This window comes from Musa acuminata, chromosome BXJ2-6 (genome assembly GCF_036884655.1).
Source record: "Musa acuminata AAA Group cultivar baxijiao chromosome BXJ2-6, Cavendish_Baxijiao_AAA, whole genome shotgun sequence".
Classification (NCBI taxonomy): Eukaryota; Viridiplantae; Streptophyta; class Magnoliopsida; order Zingiberales; family Musaceae; genus Musa; species Musa acuminata.
In genome coordinates this window covers 4,900,684-4,926,441 of record NC_088343.1, presented here as the reverse complement: position 1 = coordinate 4,926,441, position 25,758 = coordinate 4,900,684, and the positions used below count along the sequence as shown (strand labels likewise).

The window sequence follows — 25,758 nt, the reverse complement described above, 5'->3', positions numbered from 1 at the left end:
TGAGCATAAAAAGGAATTTTTCATATAAGGTAAAAAGATCACCTACACGAAACTCAAATAATTAAGAAAAAATATCTATCAATTTCCCATCAAGAAAATTTAAGGCAGAAAATCCACAAAATAAAAGGAGCTAATCATCTCAAGTTGATCTGACATTAGAGGTAGCGCCTACGAAGAGTATTTGAGACAGTAACTAAGCAACTTCCGAGCTTTACCACCATGGTTTCCATCCCAAGAATCATCTTTCTCCAAATTAGCAGCTCCATCTTTGTTCCATTTCTCAAGAATACGGGCAATTCTCTTAAGCTGTGATGAGGGTCAAGGTGAACAGGAAATTTCAGAGCCAGCCAAATAAATCAAGCATATATATTAAATTTTCCAGTTTAAATAGAAACTTGTTATTGTTCAAATGATTTAATTGATAAAAAAAAAAAGTCCGCTGCAATGTCCTATGCTTTGTAGTACCAAATTTTTACGTTGCTGTAAAGGATACGCAGGTAGTCACTGCATACAATTTTCCCTCCACAACACGGGAACTCGAATTATCTCCTGGATTGTCCACCAGATGGCTATCAAGGTCTTCTTCAATAAGGAAAGATTTGTCCAACAAAAGCAATACAAATTGGTGCAGATTAGATGTGGTGCTAACATTCTCATCAACTTGTTGGAACAACCTAGCTAGGATGCACCAGAATGCATTTCGAGCTTGTGAATCATCGGAAACAAAAGGTAAAACATCAAATAGGCCCTGCAAAAATTGAAAATCTAGCAGGAAAAACATTGTATAAGTTGTTCTGATGCCATAACAGTATTCCAAACAGGCTTTACAGTGGAAGAATCACATACCATTCAGAATGCCCAATATCAAATGCTGCTCATCTGCTAAGGTATTTGCAATTATGATAACAGCAGAAATGCACAAGCTAGCAACCTGTTGTAAGAAATGGTAATTAGCATAAATTTTTTTCTCAAGATATCAACATTTAGCTGTTTCTTTTATCATGATTGCAATATTTCTATTTTATCATAACAGGAAGAAAGTGTGCTTAGGTGTTTAGGAAGAGAGAGATGCAAGATAGGCAAGAAGAAGATACAATCATGGCAAACAGGCCTAAACAAAAACACAACTTTGATGATCATCTCATCATATAACGCCTCTTTAATTAGGCTCATTTTGTAGACTTCACTTAACTCCAAGTAAATTAAGAAGACTCATGGAAAAAAAACACTTATTTGAATGAACACCTGTACTAAACAATAATATACTCATGTTATGACTCCAACATCAGTCTCACTCAAAATAAGACTCTTAAATAACCAAGAAAAACAATGATGAAAATCTGGACAAAAATCCAAACAATAAAAAAAAACCTAAACCTAGATCTAAATGTCATTAGAGTGGCAAGTATAGATAAAAAAAACTAAACCTTTTCCTAACAGCTTAAGCTTTTGGAATTAGTTGGAACCTAATAAAAAATTCTATCATGATTGCAAAGCATGTAATGAGTTCGAACTATGTATCTATTTCCTTTAATGCATCTTCATCAAATAGGTATTTGTTAAATTATCCATTCCTTTTTAATTTGTAACGTCTTGTACTTTAATTTTAATTCACATGTCAACCCAATCCAAAGTTTTGAGTAATATGACACGTGGACTATAGTCGTCAGCTCCACGTAACTGAAACCATGTCGACACATCATCTCCACCTAGCTGAAATGCCAACCCCATTCGGCCTACGTATTACATAGGGCCAGAATCTATGATACAGACAGTGTGGTGCTAGCAAGGCGATTGACTAAACTCTATGTGGTTAGCCACATAACATCAACGGAAAGCTGAGTTGTGTAGTCTTGGCTTCGTATCCGTCGAGTTCGGCACAACATATAACTCCACGACCCCATTCATGACTGAACAGTGCACATAACTGTTGACCTCAACCAACGATAGCATATAACACTATAAAAGAGCTCCCAGGTATTCCTCCAAGACTTTCTAAAGACTAGTTATGTCTTATAGATTCAACATTTGATCGAATCCTTTGCATCGGAAGGGCCTTTCTCGAGCACACTCCCAATGCAAATTTTGTAGGAGAGACTCAAGATTGTGATAGGCTCGGACTCAAACCAAGGTTGGCTTTAAATCTCCACCACATGTCGGACAACCAAATTCTGCTTTAACAAGTGATAACCAATAAAAAAAATTAAAAATGATGATCTAACTTTACAAGTCCAAATTAGACTCAACTAAGACTATAACTAATCTGTCTTATATAAAAAAAGAGATATATTTCGAAATTGTCAATTTGATTTTGTACAATAACTACCGATATTAAGTTGTCAAGATTTTCATGCTTATTGCCTACAACTTCTACATTCGACACAATAGAATAAAATATTCAAGAGAACAAAATATACAAGCGACATCTTGTAGTTTGAGATGGTCATCCAAAGACTGCTGGTCATTTTACCAGTTTACGATAATGCATGTTAGTTGTTGATTTTTATTTAACATCTTGTACTTCTTTATTTGATAAATAATAAATTGATCATGATAAAAGAGATTAAGTACAAGCTAAAGTGGCATGACTCAACAGATGCCTTCATCATGCATGAAAGTATACTGCCAAAAGGCATTTTGTTGTCTTGGTCTGGTTACTATACTATTTCTACTCTGAATAAGAAGATAAAAACAAAATGATGAGCTTTTAAGTTGGTTGAATTTTCGTGTAAACTCATAAGGTAAAATCGACCCTTAGTTTCAGAAAATAGCAAGAATCAATTATATAAATTTGCTGTGGCTCTTTTGCATTAGCAGTACAATGCAGCATTGCACAGAAAGTATGCCTACAGTAGGAGAGATGTTATGAGTATAAGAGCAACATGTACATAACCTTTTAATGCAGTGGATGTTGATCATTGTAATTGGTGCAATGTATGAGAATGCATTGTTTCAGTAGTCCAAAATCCAATGATATATAATCATCAAGCAACATGCAAACCTCAAACTTATCAGGCAGCTTAACCACGTCACAAAAAAGACGAAAAAGGTCACCATTTGAAGATATCACATCTGAATAATTATCTGCTGTAGAAAGTGCTTCAACTAATCGAAGAATTAGATCAACAATAAAGAACCTGAGATGATCACAACAAATAAGTGTTTCCATGTGTACCAAATATTAGTTCTATAATGTCATGATAGAATATACTACTAACTGAAAGCTAATAAAATATGGTGATATGAACACTGTCTAAAAAGAACACAAAGAAAAGAAATCCGACTTAGCACTGAACAAGGTTATCAGGATCAGAAATGCAGCATCAGATGAGGATCATAAGATAACTTATATTTTTTTTTATAGCTGTGCATGTATTTTTAGATGCACCTACTCCCACACAGGCAAGAAATTCTTAACTTCAATTTGTTTCTCCTAAATATACTCTATTAACCTCCTTCTCGTCATACTTATCATACAGTGTCAGCATGTTACATTAGCTTCTTCAAAAGTTTTCTTCCTCTCTGTTTCAATAGCATCTTTTATTTGAGAGCTAATTACAGATTATCTCATATAATTAGCTATCCTTAACATTCCGATCCCTACATTTTCAAAAGTTATATTGAGATTTTTATACTTACAAAGTGAAATATTAAGATCCCTATACAGGGTTATAAAGGTAATTTCATAGGGTTAAAAAAAAAAAATTTGTTAGAGCAACAAGGCTAAATATTTCACTTTCATAAGTATAACGATCTTAATGTAATTTTTAAAAGTATAAGAACCGATATGCTAAGGATAATTAATTACAGAGGATAATCTGTAATTAGCCCTTTATCTGATCAGCTTGACTACATTTCTGCTAATCATTATCCTGCACCACTGGATTATTTTCCTTTAATATGTATGAATGAGGGATTGCAAAATCACAGTATACCACTCATATCAAGCAGTATGTAACATTCAGCTAGGAGACCATAATGAAAACCACCCAGTTTAGCGCTATAGATAGTAAAACACACCAAAAAAGCTTAGATACCACCTGTTTCAATCAGAACAGTCAAAAAGCTACTTATCTGACAAAATATGAACCTTGCCTTTTGAAACCTTAACTCTTTCCCTTTCCACTGCCACCTCCCTACTGCCACCATTGCCCATGGAATCTGGCTGGCCATGGGTTCTCTCCAACCACCTTTCCTACTAATGCCCAATAAGGGCTAACACTCACAGCTTCAACTGCAAGTGAAAGATAAGTCTGGCATAATTTTTCTTAACCAGTACCAACTGGTGACTACCAGTATAAAGGATGCCAATGGCATATCATAAAAATCTAACCAACGAGTGGTACAGGGTTCAGTATCAAAAGCGCAATACACAGTTTGCACATGGAGGAACCTGTCTGATAAAAAAGAAACAGCCCCTATGTTATGTTCAGTAACTTTGTAGGCTGACAAGTTATATGTGTTCAAATTGTACATAAAGTAAAATTAGAACCCCTTAAATGATCTGATTATGAATGCAATATTGGACCTTACCAAAGCCAACAAATATATGCTATTGTAGCATCTTACTACATGAAATGAATCAGCTCCAATAAAAGTAGATTGGTGCAATAAAAAACATAGTACAGTCCATGGTTCACCTTATCAATCCGTACTGGCATACCGACCAACTATTGATATGGTACATATCGACATTCCGACATATGATACATGGGACATACCGACAGACTAATATGTATCACCCATGCCAATCCTCTATCGGATCGATTTGTACAACCTGTACCAGGCGGTATGCTGTGGTATGACGAGCCTTGGCACAGTCATCTCATGATTTTTCTAGCTACTGAATCATATCCAAAAAAAATCATAAGCATTAGTACTTAGAAAACATGGATGACACTTACTAAGCATGCCAAACTGTACTGGCTGGTATGTCTCATTTAGATGGGGTTCTGACATGAAATTATTCATATCTTCTGTACCTACATTTAACCAAACGAAGACCATGATGGAGCCCCACAAGCCTTGCCTTCTTTTTGTTTGATCCACTTAAATTTTCTGTCCCTTTATCTATACCTAAATCTTCTAGTCCCTCATGAACTAATATGGCATTGTCTTCTTTCCTGAAGGAACTAACTGATGTCGAACAAGATGAGAAGAGGATGAGAATTTGGGATCAGAGAAAAAGAAACGTTATTCTTTTCCTCAAAATAACTAAGAGCTAAGAGCCTAATAACAATTTATATATTTATATGGGTTAACACAAGATATTACCAGTAACATCGGTCAGTACCGACCAATATGACAGGTATTGCAAACCCTTTCCTTGAAAAAATGATATTCATAACCAAACATGTTTTAGAATTTCTCCAAAAATTGACTAGTTTAAAACCCACTCTGGCCAGCAGGTTTATTTCTTCACCCAAATGCCAAAGTTTACACTTTATTGTTTGTTGCTCCTTGGCCTTGTTCAAGATGTAACTGAGAGTAAGCTGAACACCACTAGAACCTAGAATCCTGTACCTATTGGCATCGAAGCTCATCTATATTTTGTAAAGTGTCTACCTCTAAACGTATTTAAGTAATGCTACATGTTCCTGAACCAGAATGCATGTTTAATGCCCTAACTTGGTAGCTAATATTTCCCTCTAAATCTCTAATATCACAGAACAAACATGCATACACATTAATCTCGGTTTGTCATAAAGTGTCTTCCACATATTTACTATAAATTATAAATTATGCATACATTCTAATTTTTCTGCAATCCCAAAGAAAAGCCATTAGACATACTTGCAAGAAATCAGGCTAAATGGTGCTTATTTTATGTATTTGATTTCTGGAAAAGATCAAGAAAATGACAAAACACAAATACAAGAGGTAAATAGTAGAGATACCAAATATGATATAGAAAATTGAAGCAACAAAAAATAACAGCTCCAAACATGAAACAGAAATGAAAAAGACTGCACACTTTTAATCAAGGGATTTGGCGACAAGACTGAACAAATAAAAGTTGAGGTAATTTAGTGGAACCTTTCTGGTTGGTTCACTTCCGTTGATTTGTTGGTTTCAGATGCCAACAGACTCACAATAAGATTTGGCAAACCCAGCTTCACCAAAGGCTGAAGAAGAATAACTCTCACTTCTTGATTATAAATTATAGCCAACAAAAAATCAATGCTCTGTCATTAGTAAAAGACATCAGGGAGTTAAAGGATATGTCATGAATCTGTACTAGAAGAACACGTAGCACCAAGTAAATTCATAGAAAATGCATGTCTTGTATTTCTAACTAAATGCTTAAATAGACTTAGAAAATGAAAGATGAAACAAGACAACTGTTTCAGTTTAAAATTATGTAATAACATAGACTTCTTAACCAAGGTTTGACGTACCAAATCATACCGCTCAATACAGGCGGTACATACCGGTCCGATAGAGGACAGGTATGGGCGGTATATCAATACATCCCAGTGTACCATGTGTCGGTATGCTCGATATAGCTTGGTACGTACCGTACCGATAGTTGGTAGATACACTGGAACGGACAGTTGTGCGAACCACGTTCTTAAAACTGCTATTCTATTTCCTTTTAATCTCTACTATTTTTTTATCCAATTTACTTAATCTCCAATTTATTTCATTTAAAATTTAACAAGGAACAACATGTGGTCCTAAGAATGCATTATCAAACTACTTATCATGGATAACTATGATACAACAGAATACTTTAATGGAGATAACACCAAATGAGTATGATACACAATGATCTTTGGCTTTCATTTCATTATTTTGGACGTCATATTAGCTAGCAAAGTAAATGTTAAGCTCTCTTAAATGGAGTAGTAGACAGTTGATGACTTAGGAGTTTATAGAAACTAGAAATCCAAGAATATCTCAATAATGTAGACAAATCTGCTTCAAATGAACAGCTCAAATAACTCATATAGAACTCTAGATAAAGTATGATATCGAATGGAGATATTTCTTTATACCAGGGTGCCTCCAGGCGATGAATTCAAATAGTTGAGGATCATTTATTAGAACTAGTTTGCTGGAGAACAAGATGGATCAAGAATCTAGCCACACTTTGAGCGCCTTTTGAACCTGCCCTTGTGCTGGTCTGAGAAAGATTTGCTTGTCAACATCTAGTGAGGGATGATTCCTGGCCTTCATAAAGAGGTGGTATACCACCTTGAACCTCCCAGTGGCCAAATTTTGGAAGGTGTTGTTGATAGCAAAATAGTGTTATCAACACCAGGTATTCTTAAGTGCAAATGTTTACACCAGGCACAAGAAGTTCTGGAGGCAAATATGTCATCTGCAGTTTCTTGCTACCTCAAACCTAATAGTAACCAAGCCTGTAGTTCATGCTTGATGGCACCTTATTGTCCTTAGTAGCAGTGCAATAAATGCATCAATTTGCAATAGACCACAAATACTCGGGTGAACACAAGATATCTCGATGCGAAGGCCATGACTATATTTAAGAATTCTTGAGCTCTCCAAATGATACCTTCAATTAACCATTTTAATAATTCTTAAGCTCCTCAAACCATAGTTGTTTTAAAAGGCTAGATCTGAATGGATCAAGGCTAGATCCACGAAAATCTAGCCTCAGTACGCAAACATTTAACTTAAAACTATGCAGGCTTCATCCATTCAAATCGATGATCAATCTTTGCGGATGTAGCCTTGATATTCCTAGATGGCTGGATCTAGCCTATATTTGAATGCCTTGATCCAAACGAATCTAGCTTTAATTTTGGTGCCACCAAGAACTTACGGACTTGATTATATGTTGATAACTCTTTTGTAGGAAAATGTCCTCAACACAGTAAAGTAATGATTTAGCATGGCAGAAAACCTGTCGCATGGACAAGTACCACCATCACTGACAAGTATTCATTGTGTCTACATCATACAAATTTGCAAAAAGATACCTCAAGATATCAGAAGGGCCTTCATAGCAAAATTTGATATCGGCGAACACTATGAATGCAGAAGAATGAACATTGGAAGGAATTTGATAGGCATGTTTTAGAGTCACATACATACGATGAGTACAAGGGTCGCGATGATGATGTCAATCCTGATCTTGCAGCCAGCATACATGGTCCCATGGAGCATCGGCACATTTAAAATGAAGTGATGAGACATAGACAGAGCAACTTATGGTATGAGTATGACAGGGGCAACCGTAGTGGCAGTGGCCAACTGAATTCAGTCGATTATTGATTATGAGTGCGGACCGCTTCCACTGACGCACAAGGCTTGGATAGGAGTTCTAGCATGAGGTAATTGGCTAACCCTTCTCTGTTGGAATGACCGTAAGCATGAGGCAGTCTGGGCTAGGGGTATTTATCAAATGATTTAGAAGTTGGAGAGTTCCTGATATGGTTGATCTAGATCCTACTGCTTATCAATTTTATATAAAACAAATATGCATAGACAACACACACATGAAGGAGAACAAGGTTATTGGAGAAGCAAGCTTATATAGTCCTTACTACTAGAGCATGGTGTCCCCCATTCTAACATACAGCCTCCCACCCCAAGAGAGTTACTAAGTTAATGGAAGAAAAAACTAGTATTCGTTCTCATTTTTGCCTAGTTTGCCTCTAGAATAGATATTTCTCAAAATATTTCCTTAATATCAAGCACACAAACATAAACCACAAATTCTGTTATAGTATATTGGACAGTAAGTAAAATGATGTGATGAACTCTAGAGCCTCAGCATCGAGTTGCATGTGAATATAATACAAATAAGAATAGTATTCACATGGAATAGCCTTTACAAATGGATTTGTAGTTTTAGACACCAAAGTAAAAAAAGTGAAATGGCGCCCTAGAAAGTCCAAGAAATTTAGTATTATGACAGAAATTATAAAAACAATTACCAAAGTCCAAGGTTGTCAACAATAAGATGAATTTCATGGCATTAATCTTAATGTCTATAGAGCTTAATCAAATACATCAGTACCTTTTCTAGCAAGGTAGAATTCAGTGTGTTCCCAATTATCCAGAGTATACGTGAAAGAATTTGTTCAGGTTGCAAGGCTTCAGCGAAAGAGATAAAATTGCTAGTCTGGAGACTCACTGCTAACAACCTGTAATAGACACTAACATTAGATATGTTTAATGCCTTCAGTGCATCATGGATTTAGAGCTAATTATATCGGTTATTTCATGTTTTAACAGTTCATACATATAAAAAAAAAGGCAAAAGAAATGCTCCAGGTTTTATACTAGACAGCAGTTCAGTATTGTTACAAGAGAGAATCACCATTAAGCAAATAAAATGTCAGTAATGATAAATAAGGTAACATAGATATAAATGTCAAAAGAGAAATGAACTTGAAAATCCCAAACATACTGTCAGAAGAAAGGCAAATACCTGCATAGAGTAAAAGTTCTTCAAAAATGAAGAAAATTACTGTGATGCATTCTAAAATTAATAGTTGTGGCACCTTTTCTTCACCTAGTTTTGCTTTCCCAACATATCAATCAGGAAATTTTGTTTCAATGCCTGATACCATATATTCTAAAAGTAATTCTTCTCATTTGTAGAAATTTTACTGGTATAATTATAATCCAATACCTGAATGCTTCAGAAAGGCAGGCAGAATCATCTCGAAACAACTGGTCAACAATTGTTTCAACCAAACCATTTGTAGAAACTATTGCATTGCTTAGGTTTTCATGGCAGGCTAAGTTTCCAATGATTCCCAGGCAAATTTCCTGCAGATAATTACATATTCAATGCTCTACAAAGCGATCATACAAAAGATTTATGGGGAAATTTAAATCTTGTGATATGTAATTCAATTTTAAAATAAACAAGAATCAACTCTGTTAGGTGCAAATTTCTCCTCATCACTTCTACCATCTCCTATTTCCGTAGGAGAAAATTAGAAAGTTGTACGAGTTGCAGAAGCTTATACTGCAATCTCTAAGGAAGATTTTTTAAATCTCAAATACACCATATGATGCTCGATGCTAGATCCTAAGTGGCATATATTGAAAAGTTTGTAGGTAACCAGATATGTCCAAGATTATCTAATTAAGAACAGCCATTTAGACAATCTGATTATCCATGTACTAAAAAAAGAGTAATTTTTAAGACAAGATCTACGCTTTCATCTCTTTTAAGTGCTGATGGCACATGGCATGGCACATTGTCAGAAGATAGGTCGATGCTTGTGCAATTGTGGTTACCAGTCCATGTTATATACAGCAATTTGGAATGCATGATAAAGAGATATGCACCTCTGTATCATGCCCCATGTTCACTAACATAGAATTATACAGTGCAGTAAACATAGTACATGGTGCTTCAACTCATGCTTCAGAACCATCTGATGCAACAACTATTTATATATTCGCATAATTTATGTATATAACAAACATCTTCAATAACTTCAGCATCTTACCACCACCCGGAAAGAATCAGTTACATGAAGATTGGTGAGTAGCACTTCAAGTATTAAATTGTTCACCTGCATTTTGTTAATTACAAATTATAACGCATGAATAACCTTATTCATTTAAAATAGTTAACTAAAGTTACTAAACCTAAAACCAACGAGAACCACAATATATTTCCTTCAAACGTAAAAAAGTACTAAGAAAAGTTTAAAAAACAATCAATCAACAGAGTCAGAGACAACTTATAATTTTCACTAGAAATAGAATGCATCTAATGAATCAGTTAAATTAGAAGTGATGTCTATAAAAAACCTCAAAAAGATATATCAACGATATAAATGCATGCTTGTGAACTTAATCACAAAGAACCTACTTTTATGCAAGGTTCGTAAATTGGTACCATATCGGAGTATGGAGTATCGAGCTCAACTCGGTATAGTACGGTACGAGTATACTGAGCAGTACGTTCTGGCATATTGCTCGAGTTATATATATATGTATATATATATATATATATATATATATATATATATAATAAAAAGTTTAAAAAATAAAAAAGGGGGCGACATTGCCTCATTTCTTCTGCTCAATTTCTTCTCCCCGCGCAGATCAAGAGAAATCGTCGACGACGCCGAGGCCTCATCGCCTCAGACGAGGAGGAGGCGACATCTCATCTGCTCCGGTGAGGGAGGGTGGCGACAGATCGGGATCGTCGAGGGACAACGACGCCGAATCTCCAGGTTCTCCCTTTACTTCTCTCTCGGCTAATACCGCCCAGTAACGGGCGGCAACAATCAAAATTGACTGTCACTGACCGATTTCGGATGGTAACAAGACGAAAACAACCCCAATCGACGGTACTGCTCGGTAGCGGGCGGTCCACGTACTAGTCTGCTGGTGGACCGGTATGTACCACTCGGTATGAGCAATATCATTCGAAATTAAAATCCTTGCTTTTACGTGCTTGAGGCATCCTTCCAATTCATTACAGGCTCCTCAATCAAATAAAGATAAAAAATCCTTTTCCATCATGTTCAGGCTTATCCTAGAAATCTATTTCCAAGGTTATGTTCATCACCTCAACCAAGCATCTATAATAGGGGTAAGAAAAGTTTGGAGATTGGAAAATCCACATCTATGTCCACTTGTTAATCAGTGGACTTAAAAGTGGCTTATGGATGGTTAATAATCGAATGAGAGACAAATTTTTAAAGAGTTACCATGCAGCCAACAACCCACTCCCATCAACTTGAGGCAGGGCCATGGCCTATCATCTGTAAATTAGTCTTCTAGACCAATTCAGTTCAAGACAGCTTGGTGCAGCCCTTAGACACATGAATCCAGCAAAATTATATGCAAAAGGGCCAAAATTAGCACAATATGAATCTTTTCCAGCTCATATAGCAATTTGCAGGCTGCCTCTCTAACTTCAAAAGAGAGTCGACAGCTAAAACCTAGTTGAAATAGGAGGGAAGCTATCCTTCCTCAAGAGTCCTAATTAAGTTAGGAAAGGTGAGGATTGAACGAACCTCCTCATGAAATTTTAGTAGTGATATGATAGATTTTTTCATTATTCTATCATTTTCAGATAGATTTTGTCCATTAGTTCAGTAGTTATTTTACGAAGTCCTTGGTGTCCTCTTCTAATTTTATGGTTTCAAGGAGTTCCAATATGCATCTAGTGTAGGTCAAATAAGTTATTATCAGGACTTATACTTTGAGAGTTCTAGGCTCTAATTTTAGTAGGAATGTTTGGGATGACAGGATTTGCTTTTTTCTATATATTTATATTGAGAGCTCACAAAGACTAAAAGCCATGCTTGAAGACATTATTTCTTTTATGCAATTAGTTTAGTGAGAGTTTATTCATCAACAAATCTCTCTTCTATCTTGTTCTTCCTTTGAAGACCTTTTCTGCTAAAATTACAGAAAGGCCTAATAGTAATGTCATATCCTATCAAAAACATCACAAAAAAGTTACTTCACTTTGTTTTGTTTCTCAAACACACAGATTTCAACTATCTACATTAGCAAAATGCACGAATAATCTTTGTCATGGATTTTCAAAATATTGGGTTTATGAGATTTTGTTCCTTTTTGGGCATGGATATGGGATAGTGTATAAAGTAACATGACTAACTAATAAATTAAAATACTTCACTTTAAGTTCTCAAAAGGAAGAAAATAAAGCTAAACAATTTACAATTGCACAATAAGGGCCTAAACAAGTAAATAACCATAGATTTAAGTACTAGTCTGTGTTGATTCATGCTGGAAAGTTATTGATCCAAAGGACAAGCATGACAAAGATGCATGTTACACAGGTTTAGAGTAGACTAGAGTCCATGAAACCATGTTGATTCATGTCTTTTGGGTCATACATAGCATGCCAATTTATGAACCATAGACACTTCAAAATACTAGCCCTTTTTGTGTCAGACACTAACTATCATTCAATAACTCCCAATACATATAGCTAATTAGAGAAATAAGGCTTGAAGAAAAGTTGAATCTTGAAAATATGAATCTAAGTAGGACATTTAGTTTAATCCTCAAAATTTTATTTCATATTTGGATTATTATTAATGTTTCTAATTTATCAGAATGGTCTTTATGCGCATATGAATTATACATACACGATGCTTGTAGCTATCTGTATTATACTACATATGAATTATAACAATTCACAGAAAATACAAAATGTATTATTGTCATGTTTGTGTAGTCATTTTTGACTTCATAACCAAGGTTTGACGCATCGAAGCATACTACTCGGTACGGGTGGTACGTATCAATATGACAGAGGATTGATATGGGTAGTACATCGATACACCCTAGTGTACCGTGTGTAAGTACACTTGGTATAGCTCGATACATATCGTATCGACAGCTGGTCGACACAGACCGATAATGCAAACCATGTTTATAACTTGATATGTCGACATGTTTGCATCCTGTTTGCAAATGCTCTGTATTTGTGTAAACATACCATAGATTCCAATATATTACCATTTACTAGTACTCTCTTCTTGTACATATTTTACAAGGATCAAACATTTTGCCAACACTTTCCATGTGCATGCAAATATTTTATACCAAATTAATGTTTTAAAAGCTGCTCCTACACTAGTTTCAATTTTCAACAGCCTATAGGATTGCGACCATAGGCATCAAACAGTATACCGACTTGTACCATTACTGTTTCTAGAAACAATAATAAGAAAAGGAAAATTAATGGCATACCAAACGATAATGAGTTGTATGACCCTATTCTAATGCTTGGCTAGACCAGTCGGTACTAATCTATACATTTCAATCCAACCAGTATCTTAATATGCCCGAGATGACCAAAAAAAAAAACAAACTTTGAAAACTTGAATGTAGCAACCATGGTTTAAAAACCAGATGGATCAATATGTATTATTGGTATTTACCATTTTGATAAGGAACTAGTAATAATACATATACTTGGGCACTGCTTGACAAAAATTTAAATCTCATTCAATATAAATTTTGTTAATCAGTTAAACTGGTACAAAACTGGTATACCAGATAATATACCAATCTATATCAAGCAGTATTGGTCCTTGGTTGGACTGATACGAACTGGCCCATATCAACCAGTATAACCGAAAACTTAATCCTTGCATATTCATTTTTAATTTATTTTCGAGTGAGAATTGGCAGTACATCTTGTTATACTGATACCACACCAGTCTGCTATAGAAACCAATGTTGGATTGGTATATACATCCTCAATCTCACAAGAACCAAACACAATTTTGCCATGTGTCTCAAAACTAAACCAGCTTTAGTTTTTGGTGGACTCCCAACAAACAGACCTGTTTGAGCAAATTGTATCAACTAAACTAATTTAAGTCAGCCAAAGTAGAACACCTTAACTGTTTATACTAGTAGGATCCTAACCACCAATTGTCATCAACAAACCAAAAAAATTGTATTCAATTCCAAGCATTTGGTGTAACTGACAAAATGATTGGCAGAACCATCAGGTATCAATATCAAAAGTTGAATACCTGAATAATAAAAAAAAATCATCCATATTTCACATGTTAATAGCATAGATAAAATTATAAGCCTTCCATACAAAGGACAGAAAGTTCTTTATAATGAACATTTAAGCATAAGAACAGGAACTAAGCCCGGTGACTTCTTTATTTATGTTTGAACTTTTAACTGCTACCAGTAGTTTGAGTTAGAAAAGAAATAATGAAATATTAAGTCTTAGAATATACCATTAGTTCAGCATTAGATTTGCTAGCGGCGAGATCCCAAAGTACACAACCACAGTCTTCCCAAGGATCTTTTGTGTCTTCGGTTAATGATTGTCTATCATCTAAAACATCACTTCTTTCTTCATTTCTGAGTTCCCGCTTCATCTCACAACCCATCACAGATGTAGCAGAATTTTCTGTTAAATACTATAATCATCAACATTCTTCTCAAAACTATGGTTCTTTTTCTTGTGAAAAGCCATGTAAAAGATCTTTTTAAAAGTAATTATGCACCATGGTTTTTTTATTAATGAAGACAATTAGATTCACACATTTCTGTTCCAGAAAGCATACTTATTCTTTAGTTGATTACCTGTCACTTGAGATTGAGTCCCTTCCCTCGAATTATGTGGCAGAAGTCTCCGTATAAGAGAGATGATATAGCTGGGATCAACAGTTGTTGGTATATCTAGTATCTACATAAATAAAAAAACCATCAGAAAATCTGAGCTTTTAGATCACTATTGACAATAAACATCATCATCATACTCTTTTATACAGAGGGAGCTCTTAAATGAAAATGATGAAAACTCTCTAGCAATTACAACTTCAGATAGTACTACTTCAAGTATGTTAGATTCTGTATCTAGAAAATGGAGGCTGCATACAAGTGATACAACAAAAGATCTTAATAAAGTCAATTTAGACTTCTCAACATAAAGCTTCAACAAAATCAAAACTATCTGTACTGGCATCCATGATTCATTAACAAGACTTGTCATTAAGTACTAATCTGTAGTATTTAAGGAGGCTAACTATAAGTTAAAAGAGGTTATACCTAAAAGAGAAAAAAGGTGATGCATAGAATAACAGCTGACTATTGAATCAGTATTCAGACTCTGCACAAATATCTGCATGATGTCCATGTCATAACATCACAAATCATGTAAAAATATGAATTCTAGAAAGTCAACAGGATTGGAAGCGTAGCTGGGGATATTAAGGAAGCACAAAGCTCAAAAATAAAGTAGGATGAGGAGCAAAACTTCACGAAGAAGATCATTTTCATTGTACAAGTCATGGATGCATCACCCTTCGAACCAAAGATTCCTCGATTAATTAGAGCAAGCCAATTGCATCTAATCTTATTTGACAACCAAGTAGAGTTATTTATATTTCATACTTGTACCCAAGGTATTAAAAACCAAGGATAGCATTGGTACAGGTTGGCAATTATCTGTCCGACCATGAATTGGTATGCAGATCATTAGTCACGCCCATAACTGGTTGGGACCGAGCTTACTGGCCAATCTCTATCACCCCCCTGATCTTCTTCCTCCTCCTTTCTCTCTAGTCCAAACATTACCAAACCGAAACAACAAGTGTCGCTACATCAGAAACATACTAGTTCAGTCGCCAACCGGATCAACACCAAACCAAGATTTTAAACCTTTGAGTACGCGCTTCAAGTTGAACTTCACATGCCACCCTTTCAACAAATCCTAATTATTCTAACAACTATTTGGCCAATATCTAATCAATAAGGCCTTAACAACCCCTTTCTGCATCCCATCCAAAACAACAAAAATGATAACAATATGAATTATCAAAGGATTCTATTCGAAAATGTATAAATTAGTGTAAAAGTTGGACAAACTGAGAGACTGTGAGGGGACAATGAGTTGCGATGGTAAGCTTCTTCCTCGATTCTTATTCTCACCCCTCTATTATTATCCCCAAATATTTGCTTTCTAATAGCTTGGTTGGCATTCTCTCTTTATTTTATTCTTCATTGACATTACTTCTCCAATTTTACTCTTCTGATTTCTCCCTGCTCTGTTTTCTTAGCTCCGAATGATCTATAGCTTCTACTTAATCTTTTTCCGGTTGCTACATGAGTTGCTCTGAAATGTAAATCTCATTATTAATCTCAGACATTTTAAGAATAATACTCATACCGAACAAATATACATACAGCTTAAACATTTATTCGGTTACTAATTTTTAAGACTCGTTACTTGGAAAATATTCATGATTGCAACAACCATCCTTTAATCACGACAAGTGTTGTTCCATGCAACACCAGTATTTGCCACTTACCGAGAGATGTATCAAAAGTACTTGAAACATAAAAAGAAAAAATCTATATACTAAAAGAAGCATAAATGTTCGAGTTTATGTGTGAAAGAGAGCATTGGTTTTTCAGCAGATGCTCCAGGAAGCGAAAGTCCAGATTAGACACCAGGTTGCCGAGAAATAGTGTCAACAAGCAGGTTTACGACTCGACCTAATCAGACAATCATCAAGTTTTTTACGAGTAGAAGCAAAGAGGGACAAGAAAAATTATTTGGTCTTTCGCTATTAGGCTACCTCCGAGCAAGGGGCGAGGGGAAGGTGGGAAGGAGCATCTTCTTGTGCTTCGTCCTCGTCGTCTCCTCCTGCTTCTTCTTCATCATAATTTTCGCTTTCCTTTTCCTCAGTTGCTCTCGAGCCTTCCTCTTCTCGGGGAGGAGCCATCGGTGTTGTCTGTGCACTGTGGTGGCAACGAGAGAAATAGAAAGGGCAGCGCTAAAAATGGAAGTCGGTCGTTCAATAGAGAAATCGAGCTCCGAGTCGGAGAGATCCTTTTCTTACTAGTATGGGCAAAATAAAGATTGGAAATACCAAAAGTTAGATTAGCATAATATTAGTCCTTTATCACAAATACTTGTAAGATTAGCGTCATATTGTAGATGTACAGTAAAGAGGGCTAATTAAAAACTATCCCGATCTTTAAACTTAAAAAATTTATATTATAATATGTAAATAAAATATTTAACTTCATTTATTTCAATACGATCGATAAAAATATAACACGTGACAGCATAAACAAAAATAATACGAAAATAATTGATAAAAATATAATTTTAACAATCGATAAAAAGATAATTTTAAAATCTCAATTATATTTTCGATGATAATGAGGTTGTGGGTGGTTGGTGATTAGTGAGAACACTATGAACTTTTTGGAGGGAGGAGAAGGATAAGGAAGGAGAGCGAATGTGAAAGGTGAGATAAAGAGAGAGGAGGAAGAGAACAACGCAAATGTCAACACTCTATATCTATGTCGATGTCGCACGACAAAAGTGAAGTAACAAAAGTACCGCTCTATATCTACGTCGACACTGACAATGATACAAGGAAGGATGGTGCTCATCCTTCTTCCCCTCTTCCATAATCTCTCATCCTTTTCCCCTTTTGTTGCTTGGCATGCACAAGGGGTGGGAAGACGGATGAGCGATGCTCGGCATCCCCACGTCGCTCATCCTTCTTCCCACTCTTTGTGCATGCCAAGCAACAAAAGGGGAAAAGGATGAGAGATAAGGGAAGAAGGATGAGCACCATCCTTCCCTATATTACTTACTGTCTGTTGGTGCTGATATAGATATAGAGTAATATATGCATCGGCACTAATGTAGTTGCCAAGCGGCATCGATGCAAATGCAAAGCGTCGACATCTACATCATTATCTTCTTCCTCTCTCTTTACCTCACCTCTCAGCCACCACTCTCCCTCCTCATTCTCCTCCTCCCCCCATAAGAAGTTCTTAGTGTTCTTGTCGACAACTGCATCATTCTTGCTAATCACAACCATTTGCAACCTCTAGCGACATCACCATCCACCATCATCGAAAACGTAATTTGAACATTGAAATTACTCTTTTGTCTATCGTTTTCGTATTATTTATGCATATACTACCATGTGTTATATCTTCCGTCGGTAAAATCGATAGCATCAGGATAAATGAAGTTAAACATTTCACTTTTATAATTATAAAAATTTTAATATTTTTTTTTTAAATCTAAGGATCAGAATGTTAGTCTAAAAAGTAATATTGATAATAGGATGATTATTCATGTCTTCTATCCTTTTAATAAAATTATAAAATAGATTATTATCGATTATAATTCAACTCCTAAGTACGGCTAATTGTCTAAAGAGCTTATTCTTAATATTTATATAGGTTTTGATTGAGAATTCATTCAAAACTACAATCATCATCATCTACCTACCTGAGTAAATAAGGATGACGAAGATAATGTTTCGATGGCAAAATAAAGATCTAAGTAACGATGGAAGTTTCATTAATTTTCTTTGTATAAGCCTCACAAAAACACGGAGAAATAATAAGCAAAGGGTTATAATAGATAATGAGTTCCTGGGCTTTATTTAAGAAACGGGACAATCTAGTGCTAAAATAATTGAAGTAAAAAAGAAAATATTTTTAAGTAAGAAACACTAATATAAATCTATCTTATATGTGATAGGAAATCTGGGACATGAGTACCATATGAGATTCAAGTCATTCGCTTCAAAGAAAAATATAAGCTTTCTTTTTCTTCATACGATAATGATAAGGAAGACAATCTTAAGCTTCCTTCTCTCCCTTTATAACAAGAAAAATAATCTTAATTTTTTCTCTTCCTTCATGATAAGGTCATCACAAGCTTAGTTCCTCTACTTATAAAAATATATTCTAAACAAGGAAAAGGAGAGAGCTCTCTCCTTTTCTGAACTATTTGAGCACATATTTAGGGGCCTCATATTATTAATTTGAGCATTAAAAAAATTGGGTCTAGAAACCTCTTTCGATCTTAATCTTCATGTAAGTGGTACATCGAGAATACGATACCTCCACCTTAGGAGTACAATACTTTTAACTCGGGAGCGTGAATACATCTACCTTAATAACACAATACTTTCATATCGGGAGTGCAATACTTCGAGATACTTCGGACATTCTTACACACACGGGTATGGACCACGTCGGGTTGACTAAGACATCACGATATTTTTTTCTAACAATATCTAATCATCAAAAATATATTTATTTTAAATTTTATTTGATAAATTTGTACACTTAATGTGATGGTATACCAGATCAATCAATTAGTACCTCATTCAATAAATTTTTCATATTTAAAATATTTATCTAGTAATAATATATTTACTTATCAAAGAATAATGATTCCAAATACTCGATTTTTATACATAAAGCATACATAAAATATTAGAACATACTTATTGAATTTGATGATTAAAAATTTTATCTAATATTTTTTATTAAAATATTACTCATAATGGTGTATTAGGTCTATTTAACAAAGATTGGGAGGTTGAGACCTTATCGAATATATTTTGAGTCAATTTTCAAAATAAGTTCATACTTCAAAATATTTCACTGAGATGCCTCTACTTTAAAAATTTTTGAAACAATATATTTTTTTTTTTCAAAATGACCCATTTACTCCTATTGGCCATTATCTTTTACCTCGTGTGGTCATGCTTTCATCCCGAATAATCGCCCGTAGCCATTACCATTGTCGCTTGTAGACCCACCCTCTCTACTTACCCATAGCCATTCTCGTCACCTCTAAGCCTCCCTTGTGTCGTTAACCATAGGTGAAGAAGGAGATGAGGCGACCCATGTGCCCTCGTTATTGATCGTAAAGGAGAAAGGAGGAGAAGGGCACACGCCTTTGTCGTCGTGAGAGTTATGGGCGAAGCATATAATAGGTCGATGAGGTTAATGGAGGCGCCTCTCATAGGTTATGAGTCTAACATAAGAAGTGACAAAATGATTTTTTTCACAAGCGCAGCGCGCACTCTTTTGGAATTTTTTTAAAAGTAAATGCTCTATAGGGACAATTTCAAAAAGTAGAGATTTTTTTTCAAAAATTCACTCATAATTTTTTATATATTAAATTATAAATAATTTGATTAACAATGACAAGATTTTGGGATCAAATATAATTTATTATTTATAAATAAAAAAAAGTTAAAAATAAAGGATAATATATGAATAACCCTATCTTCATTTAATAAAATAATATTTTTTTAATTTGTAAAAATTAAATAATAAAAAATTTATAATCCGATAATGTCCGACAAACAAATAGTAAAATTCAAAAACAAAAATTGTCATTTGGATTTCGTCCCTACACATTGGATCTCAGACCATCTAAAATTAACTGTTAAGCGATGACCATTAAATGAATTTTCTAAAAAAAAAAAGGTGTAAATAAAGATAAACATTATTTTTAATTCATAAATGCATCAAAAACTTGGACAATACCAAAACCAACCTCAACAACTGCTGTCATCCCTTAACATCGAAGAGGGTAAGGGCAAAACACGCTTCTCCCTGAAACGGAACGGATCCCTCCCAAAAATAGAACCCGTGGGATGCATAAACATTTATTCTTGGCATCATTTCCCCGAGCTTCCAAATGCGAATAATAAAAACAGAACAGCCCCTTTTTACGTCGTCATTGCTCGATCTCCTCACGCTCCTCCTCCCTTAGAGCTTCTGCAGATCTAGGGTTACGGTTTCTCCTTCTGGTGGCGGGGAGATGGGGCAGCAATCTCTGATCTATAGTTTCGTCGCCCGAGGGACGGTGATCTTGGCGGAATACACCGAGTTCACCGGCAACTTCACCACCGTCGCCTCCCAATGCCTCCAAAAGCTCCCCGCCACCAGCAACAAGTTTACCTACAATTGCGACGGCCACACCTTCAATTACCTCGTCCAAGATGGTTACAGTGAGTCCCCGAATCCCCTGTCTTGCGATTTGGTCGATTTTTGTCGCGTTTCTATCTTGCGGTTGATCGGTGGGGAGAATGTTAGCTCTGTGGCGTAGTTTTGGATGGATCGTGTAAGGTTTTGTGCGATTGATTCGGTTGCTTCCGTGGTTTCTGGTGTTCTTGGACCACGTGTTATGTTTTTGAACGTTCGGAAAAGATGCATGAATGTGCAACATTTAAAGATTGTCTTTTTCCTCTTCGTGTAGGTCAAAAATAATATATTAAGCTCTAATAAATAACAATACTTAAGCCAATCAAAAAAGGAATGGAACAATAAAGAATACAATCACATGCAAGGCAAGATAAATTAAAATTGTTACAATTTCTAAAGTCCTCTTTAGATCAACTATCCACAAGAATAACTTTTGGTCCATAATATAATCACCTAGATGCGCTTTACAAATACACCATGGAGAAAGCTAATATCTTATCAATAGAGATGTTAAATAACAGAGTAGGAGTAAGTTTTTCATAAATCAATACCAATCATCGAGATTAATGTTAATTCTAATGAAATTAAAAAGAATGAGTGCTGAAAATCATGAAAGTCAACATAAATCAGCCATCTAATCAATAAAGGTTTCTACTTCTCTGATAGAATATTATGCTTTCTCCCTCAAACATTCTCTTTTGTTTCTTTCTTTTTTTTTTTCTTTGCAAGTTATGATAACGATTTCTTTATTTACACATTGTTAGTCTCTTTCAGACAGATTTGTTTTTCAAATATGTATTGTTCTTAATATTGTCATCAACAATTAGCATGTCATCTAATAAAGCAAGAAAATATTGGAAGGACTTTATTCAAGTTCGAATGAAACTAATTTAGAGACCTTACTTCTGAAAATTTATTGGATATTTTATATTTTTAAATTAATATCTTAGATATGAATTTTTTTTTTTTTTACAGAAAATTATTTTATTTTTTGGAAAAACATATTTCTATTTTTAATGTATCTTCTTTACTTGAAACAAGTATTTATGCTAAATTTCTAAAAACAGTTATTAAATTAGAGTTCTAAATTAAATATCTCAGATTCATTTATAAAAATAATTTTTTTTTTCAAATAAAATTATAATTGTTCAAAAATAATTATTTTAGAAATATCAACAGATTTTGTTTCTTATAAAAGAAGTCTGTTCAGCAAAAAATGTTACTGATTCAGAAAACACAAATTTAGAAAACTGAACATTTCTATCTTTAAAAGACAGTTTTTATTTTTGCCTGTCAAATTAGTTTTCTATTTGATAAAAGAGTTTTATTAGCTGTTTTATTTCTATATGATATTTAATTTAAAACAGTATTTTATTCATTGTTAAAAATAATACTTATTTGGACCAGCTTGCAAATATTTTTACATCCCCTTTTCCGGAATAAATAGTCACTTATTTTTTTTATTTCGAAATGAAACTCCTGGTCTTTCATTCTAAGTAGTTTTAAATTTTGTCTAGAATGTTTCAAAATTTACATCTTTTCCTTGACTTATTCAACTATTCTGTGTTGTAATACTTTAAAATTATGAAAATTAGATCTAAATATCAGGATTTAAATTTCATAACTATCGTTAATTATTTTAAATTATAATTTTGAATTAAAGGGAAATAAAAGTTCTTACGAATAGGTATCTTATAATTATTTGCTTGAAACAAATATCATAACAAATTAAAAAAATGAAGAATATAGAAATTATCAATTGCATTTTTGCTCAATGAATAAACGACGACAACAATGATCAAGACATTTGCATGATATAGCTCTTCTTGATTTATCTTTTTGCTTACGAAAAATTTAGAATTTGCCTAGTGACCCTAGATTAATCTTCAATCTCAAGTTGTGGTTCAATTTCTCAAATTTATTTTTTATACTAATATTTTTGAAAAGTTTTTTATTACATTAGATAGTGCATAATATTGTTATGTGGACTTGAACATAAAATCTATCACTTTTGCAATTATACACTAGCACAACAACAATGATCAAGACAATAAAACACTAGTGCATCAACAAAGACAATTGCTCAAAATTTGTTAGGTGGAAAGAACAGTTAGAAGCTTGGTTAATCACATTAGGTCTAGAATATTCTCATCTTCTCTAGCCTTTTCTAAATTTGGTCCATTAGACCAATTTAATTTTTTGAAGATTGAGAAATCCCTTGACTAGATTTAGAATCTTTACAACTAAAAGTTTACCTGTCAAGTTATATGAAATGTTTATAAAATATAAAACAGCTAAAGTTTTTGAGAAGCTCCATAGGATACCTCTCTTAGGGATGCAAGGGGTTTTGGTAGATATAGTTAATGATGAACTAGCAAATTGCACATGGATGCTGTCAATAACTAGCCATAAATAATTTTAGTTCCTTCAAGTAAACCCTAGAAACAAATGTTTTTCCTTATTTACAGGTATATAGTTAGCTATTAGGCTAACACAATGGAATCAAGTGGTTATTGATGTATTTTCTTTAATTGGTGTTTAACTAGATGCTCAACCATTTTTTGCTGCGCATAATACGAATGAAATGACTCATAGTAGTATAGTAGTATACAGGACATACGAAGCTAGAAGATTATACATGTCACATTTATATAGCTTGTTTCTTGGAGGATGTTGATAAAGTTCCTTCCTCTCTGAGCACTAGCCACCACTCCTATTTTAGTTGCAACTATAATTAGTAACTATACTGCCGGCATCCAAACAGCTACACGTGCAATTGCAACTTGTAGCATTTTCTTTTTGCTCACAAGAAGCACTTGTTGGAATTTCCACTAAACCACACTTTGGATTCTAACAAAAGTGTTGTCAATAAGAACAACATAGGTTCACAAACCAGGGTGATATTTTTCTCAATGTGTTTTGGTCTCACACATGCCTTTTGACATATTTCTCCAAGTCCCATTACTTTGTCCAAATAGCAACGGGCAGGTTACTAGGTTTCTTGTAATAGGTTAATGGTTGTTTACATTCCAGACATTCTAATAGATGCTTCTTGTATTGGTTTTACTTATCGGAGCTTAATTGAGATATCAATGTTGCAGCTTATTGTGTGGTTGCTGTTGAGTCGGCTGGCAGGCAAATTCCCATAGCCTTTCTAGAGAGGGTTAAGGAGGACTTCAATAAAAGATATGGAGGAGGAAAAGCTTCAACGGCTACAGCCAAAAGCCTAAACCGAGAGTTCAAGTACCTTTTTTTCTCCTCCAACCTAGTTGTTGTAGGTTTGTTTTAGCATATTAGATTATGAAGTTATCACTGACATATCAGGTCTAAGCTTAAGGAGCACATGAAATATTGCGTGGAGCACCCTGAGGAGATAAACAAACTGGCCAAAGTGAAAGCTCAGGTTTCTGAAGTAAAAGGAGTCATGATGGAAAATATTGAGAAGGTGATGTTTTTTGCTGTTTAATCCTCCAGTTATGTGTGAAGTTTATTTATTCCAACTTGTTTTCTTGCCGATACAAAAGTAAGTTATTGTTCCCATTTCTGCTGTTTTTAGGTTCTTGATCGTGGGGAGAAAATTGAGCTGCTTGTTGACAAAACAGAAAACCTTCGCTCCCAGGTACAAAATGCATTTTGTCATACATAAGTATGGATGTAGTAGGTAGTAGTATATTTGTTAGTTGTTTTGGATAGGAGAATTTGTGGTCTTTTTCTACTCATTTCTAGCATGTTGATCTTGATTTTTCATGTTCATAGTTCTAATGGATCTCCGACGTATGGAATTTCAGGCACAAGATTTCAGGCAACAGGGTACAAAGATGAAGAGGAAACTGTGGATAGAGAATATGAAGATAAAGCTGATTGTCTTTGGCATCATTATCGCACTAATTCTCCTCATATTTTTGTCTATTTGCCATGGCTTCCAGTGCTTCTGAGTGCCCACTGCCGCCTCTCCTTTCTATATGAATATATCATTTACAACTTACACATATTGTTGCTTTACATGGTTTAGCATATTCTATAATAAATGAGGATTTTACAGCTTCACTTTAATCACCCGGAATCTTGGATTGACTTTGTATGTTCTTTCTTGTCATATGAGTTGAAACTCTGATGTAAAGTTCAAAATTTATAGTTTCACTGCATGTCATGGACGATCCATTGTTTGCTGTTTGCACTGGAGCAGAATAAGAAATCACACCTGTAATAATTTAGCTGAGATGTCATCATTTGGAATTGGATGATTTCCTTTTACACTGAAGCAGCCATTGTAAAAATTGTAATCATTAGCAGAGATGTTTGCACGGGAGCAGCCAAATTGCTTACTCAGAAGGTGGCTTAAATCTCCAACCAAGATGTCAGGTTGGTTACACACAAATCTAAAAATTGAATTCCCTCAATTGTCAGGAGAATTAAGCCTCAGTATGACTGAATCCAAATCTTGAAGCATTTGATGTCTTTGTCATCTCATCACTTTTTGTTCCCATCCAGTACACATCTTCTTCTGTCATGAACTGTATTCGGTGTTTCCCA

The 25,758-nt window shown here is 34.6% G+C and overlaps 1 protein-coding gene and 1 pseudogene across 3 annotated transcripts; one reads left to right on the top strand and one right to left on the bottom strand.

The window, feature by feature from the left end:
* LOC135581798 (uncharacterized) lies at window positions 1-17,311 on the bottom strand. 3 transcript variants are annotated; one of them, XM_065111649.1, is made up of 11 exons: window positions 17,040-17,311; window positions 15,043-15,145; window positions 14,691-14,866; window positions 10,440-10,505; window positions 9,608-9,747; window positions 8,990-9,116; window positions 6,037-6,185; window positions 3,002-3,137; window positions 847-931; window positions 494-765; window positions 1-306 (listed from the first exon to the last, which is right to left on the bottom strand). In XM_065111649.1, exons 1-11 carry the CDS (start codon window positions 17,184-17,186, stop codon window positions 169-171), a joined length of 1,539 nt encoding a protein of 512 aa, XP_064967721.1. In that variant the 5' UTR covers window positions 17,187-17,311; the 3' UTR covers window positions 1-168. The 3 variants fall into 3 exon arrangements, with proteins under 3 accessions (XP_064967721.1, XP_064967722.1, XP_064967723.1); XM_065111650.1 differs by having other exon boundaries at window positions 173-306; window positions 466-765; window positions 17,040-17,299; XM_065111651.1 differs by lacking the exon at window positions 1-306 and having other exon boundaries at window positions 607-748; window positions 17,040-17,299.
* A 3,611-nt stretch (window positions 17,312-20,922) lies between these two features.
* Window positions 20,923-25,278, top strand: LOC135613421 (putative vesicle-associated membrane protein 726; annotated as a pseudogene).
* The last annotated feature ends 480 nt before the right edge of the window (window positions 25,279-25,758 follow it).

Excerpts from the sequence above, each read along its gene's own strand:
- LOC135581798 (XM_065111649.1), bottom strand. The coding sequence starts at position 17,186 with ATGGCTCCTCCCCGAGAAGAGGAAGGCTCGAGAGCAACTGAGGAAAAG. Across the intron at positions 10,506-14,690 it reads AATCTAATGCTGAACTAATG|GTGAACAATTTAATACTTGA; the intron begins GTATATTCTAAG and ends AACAAAATGCAG. Across the intron at positions 932-3,001 it reads AGCTGCCTGATAAGTTTGAG|GTTGCTAGCTTGTGCATTTC; the intron begins GTTTGCATGTTG and ends TTCTTACAACAG.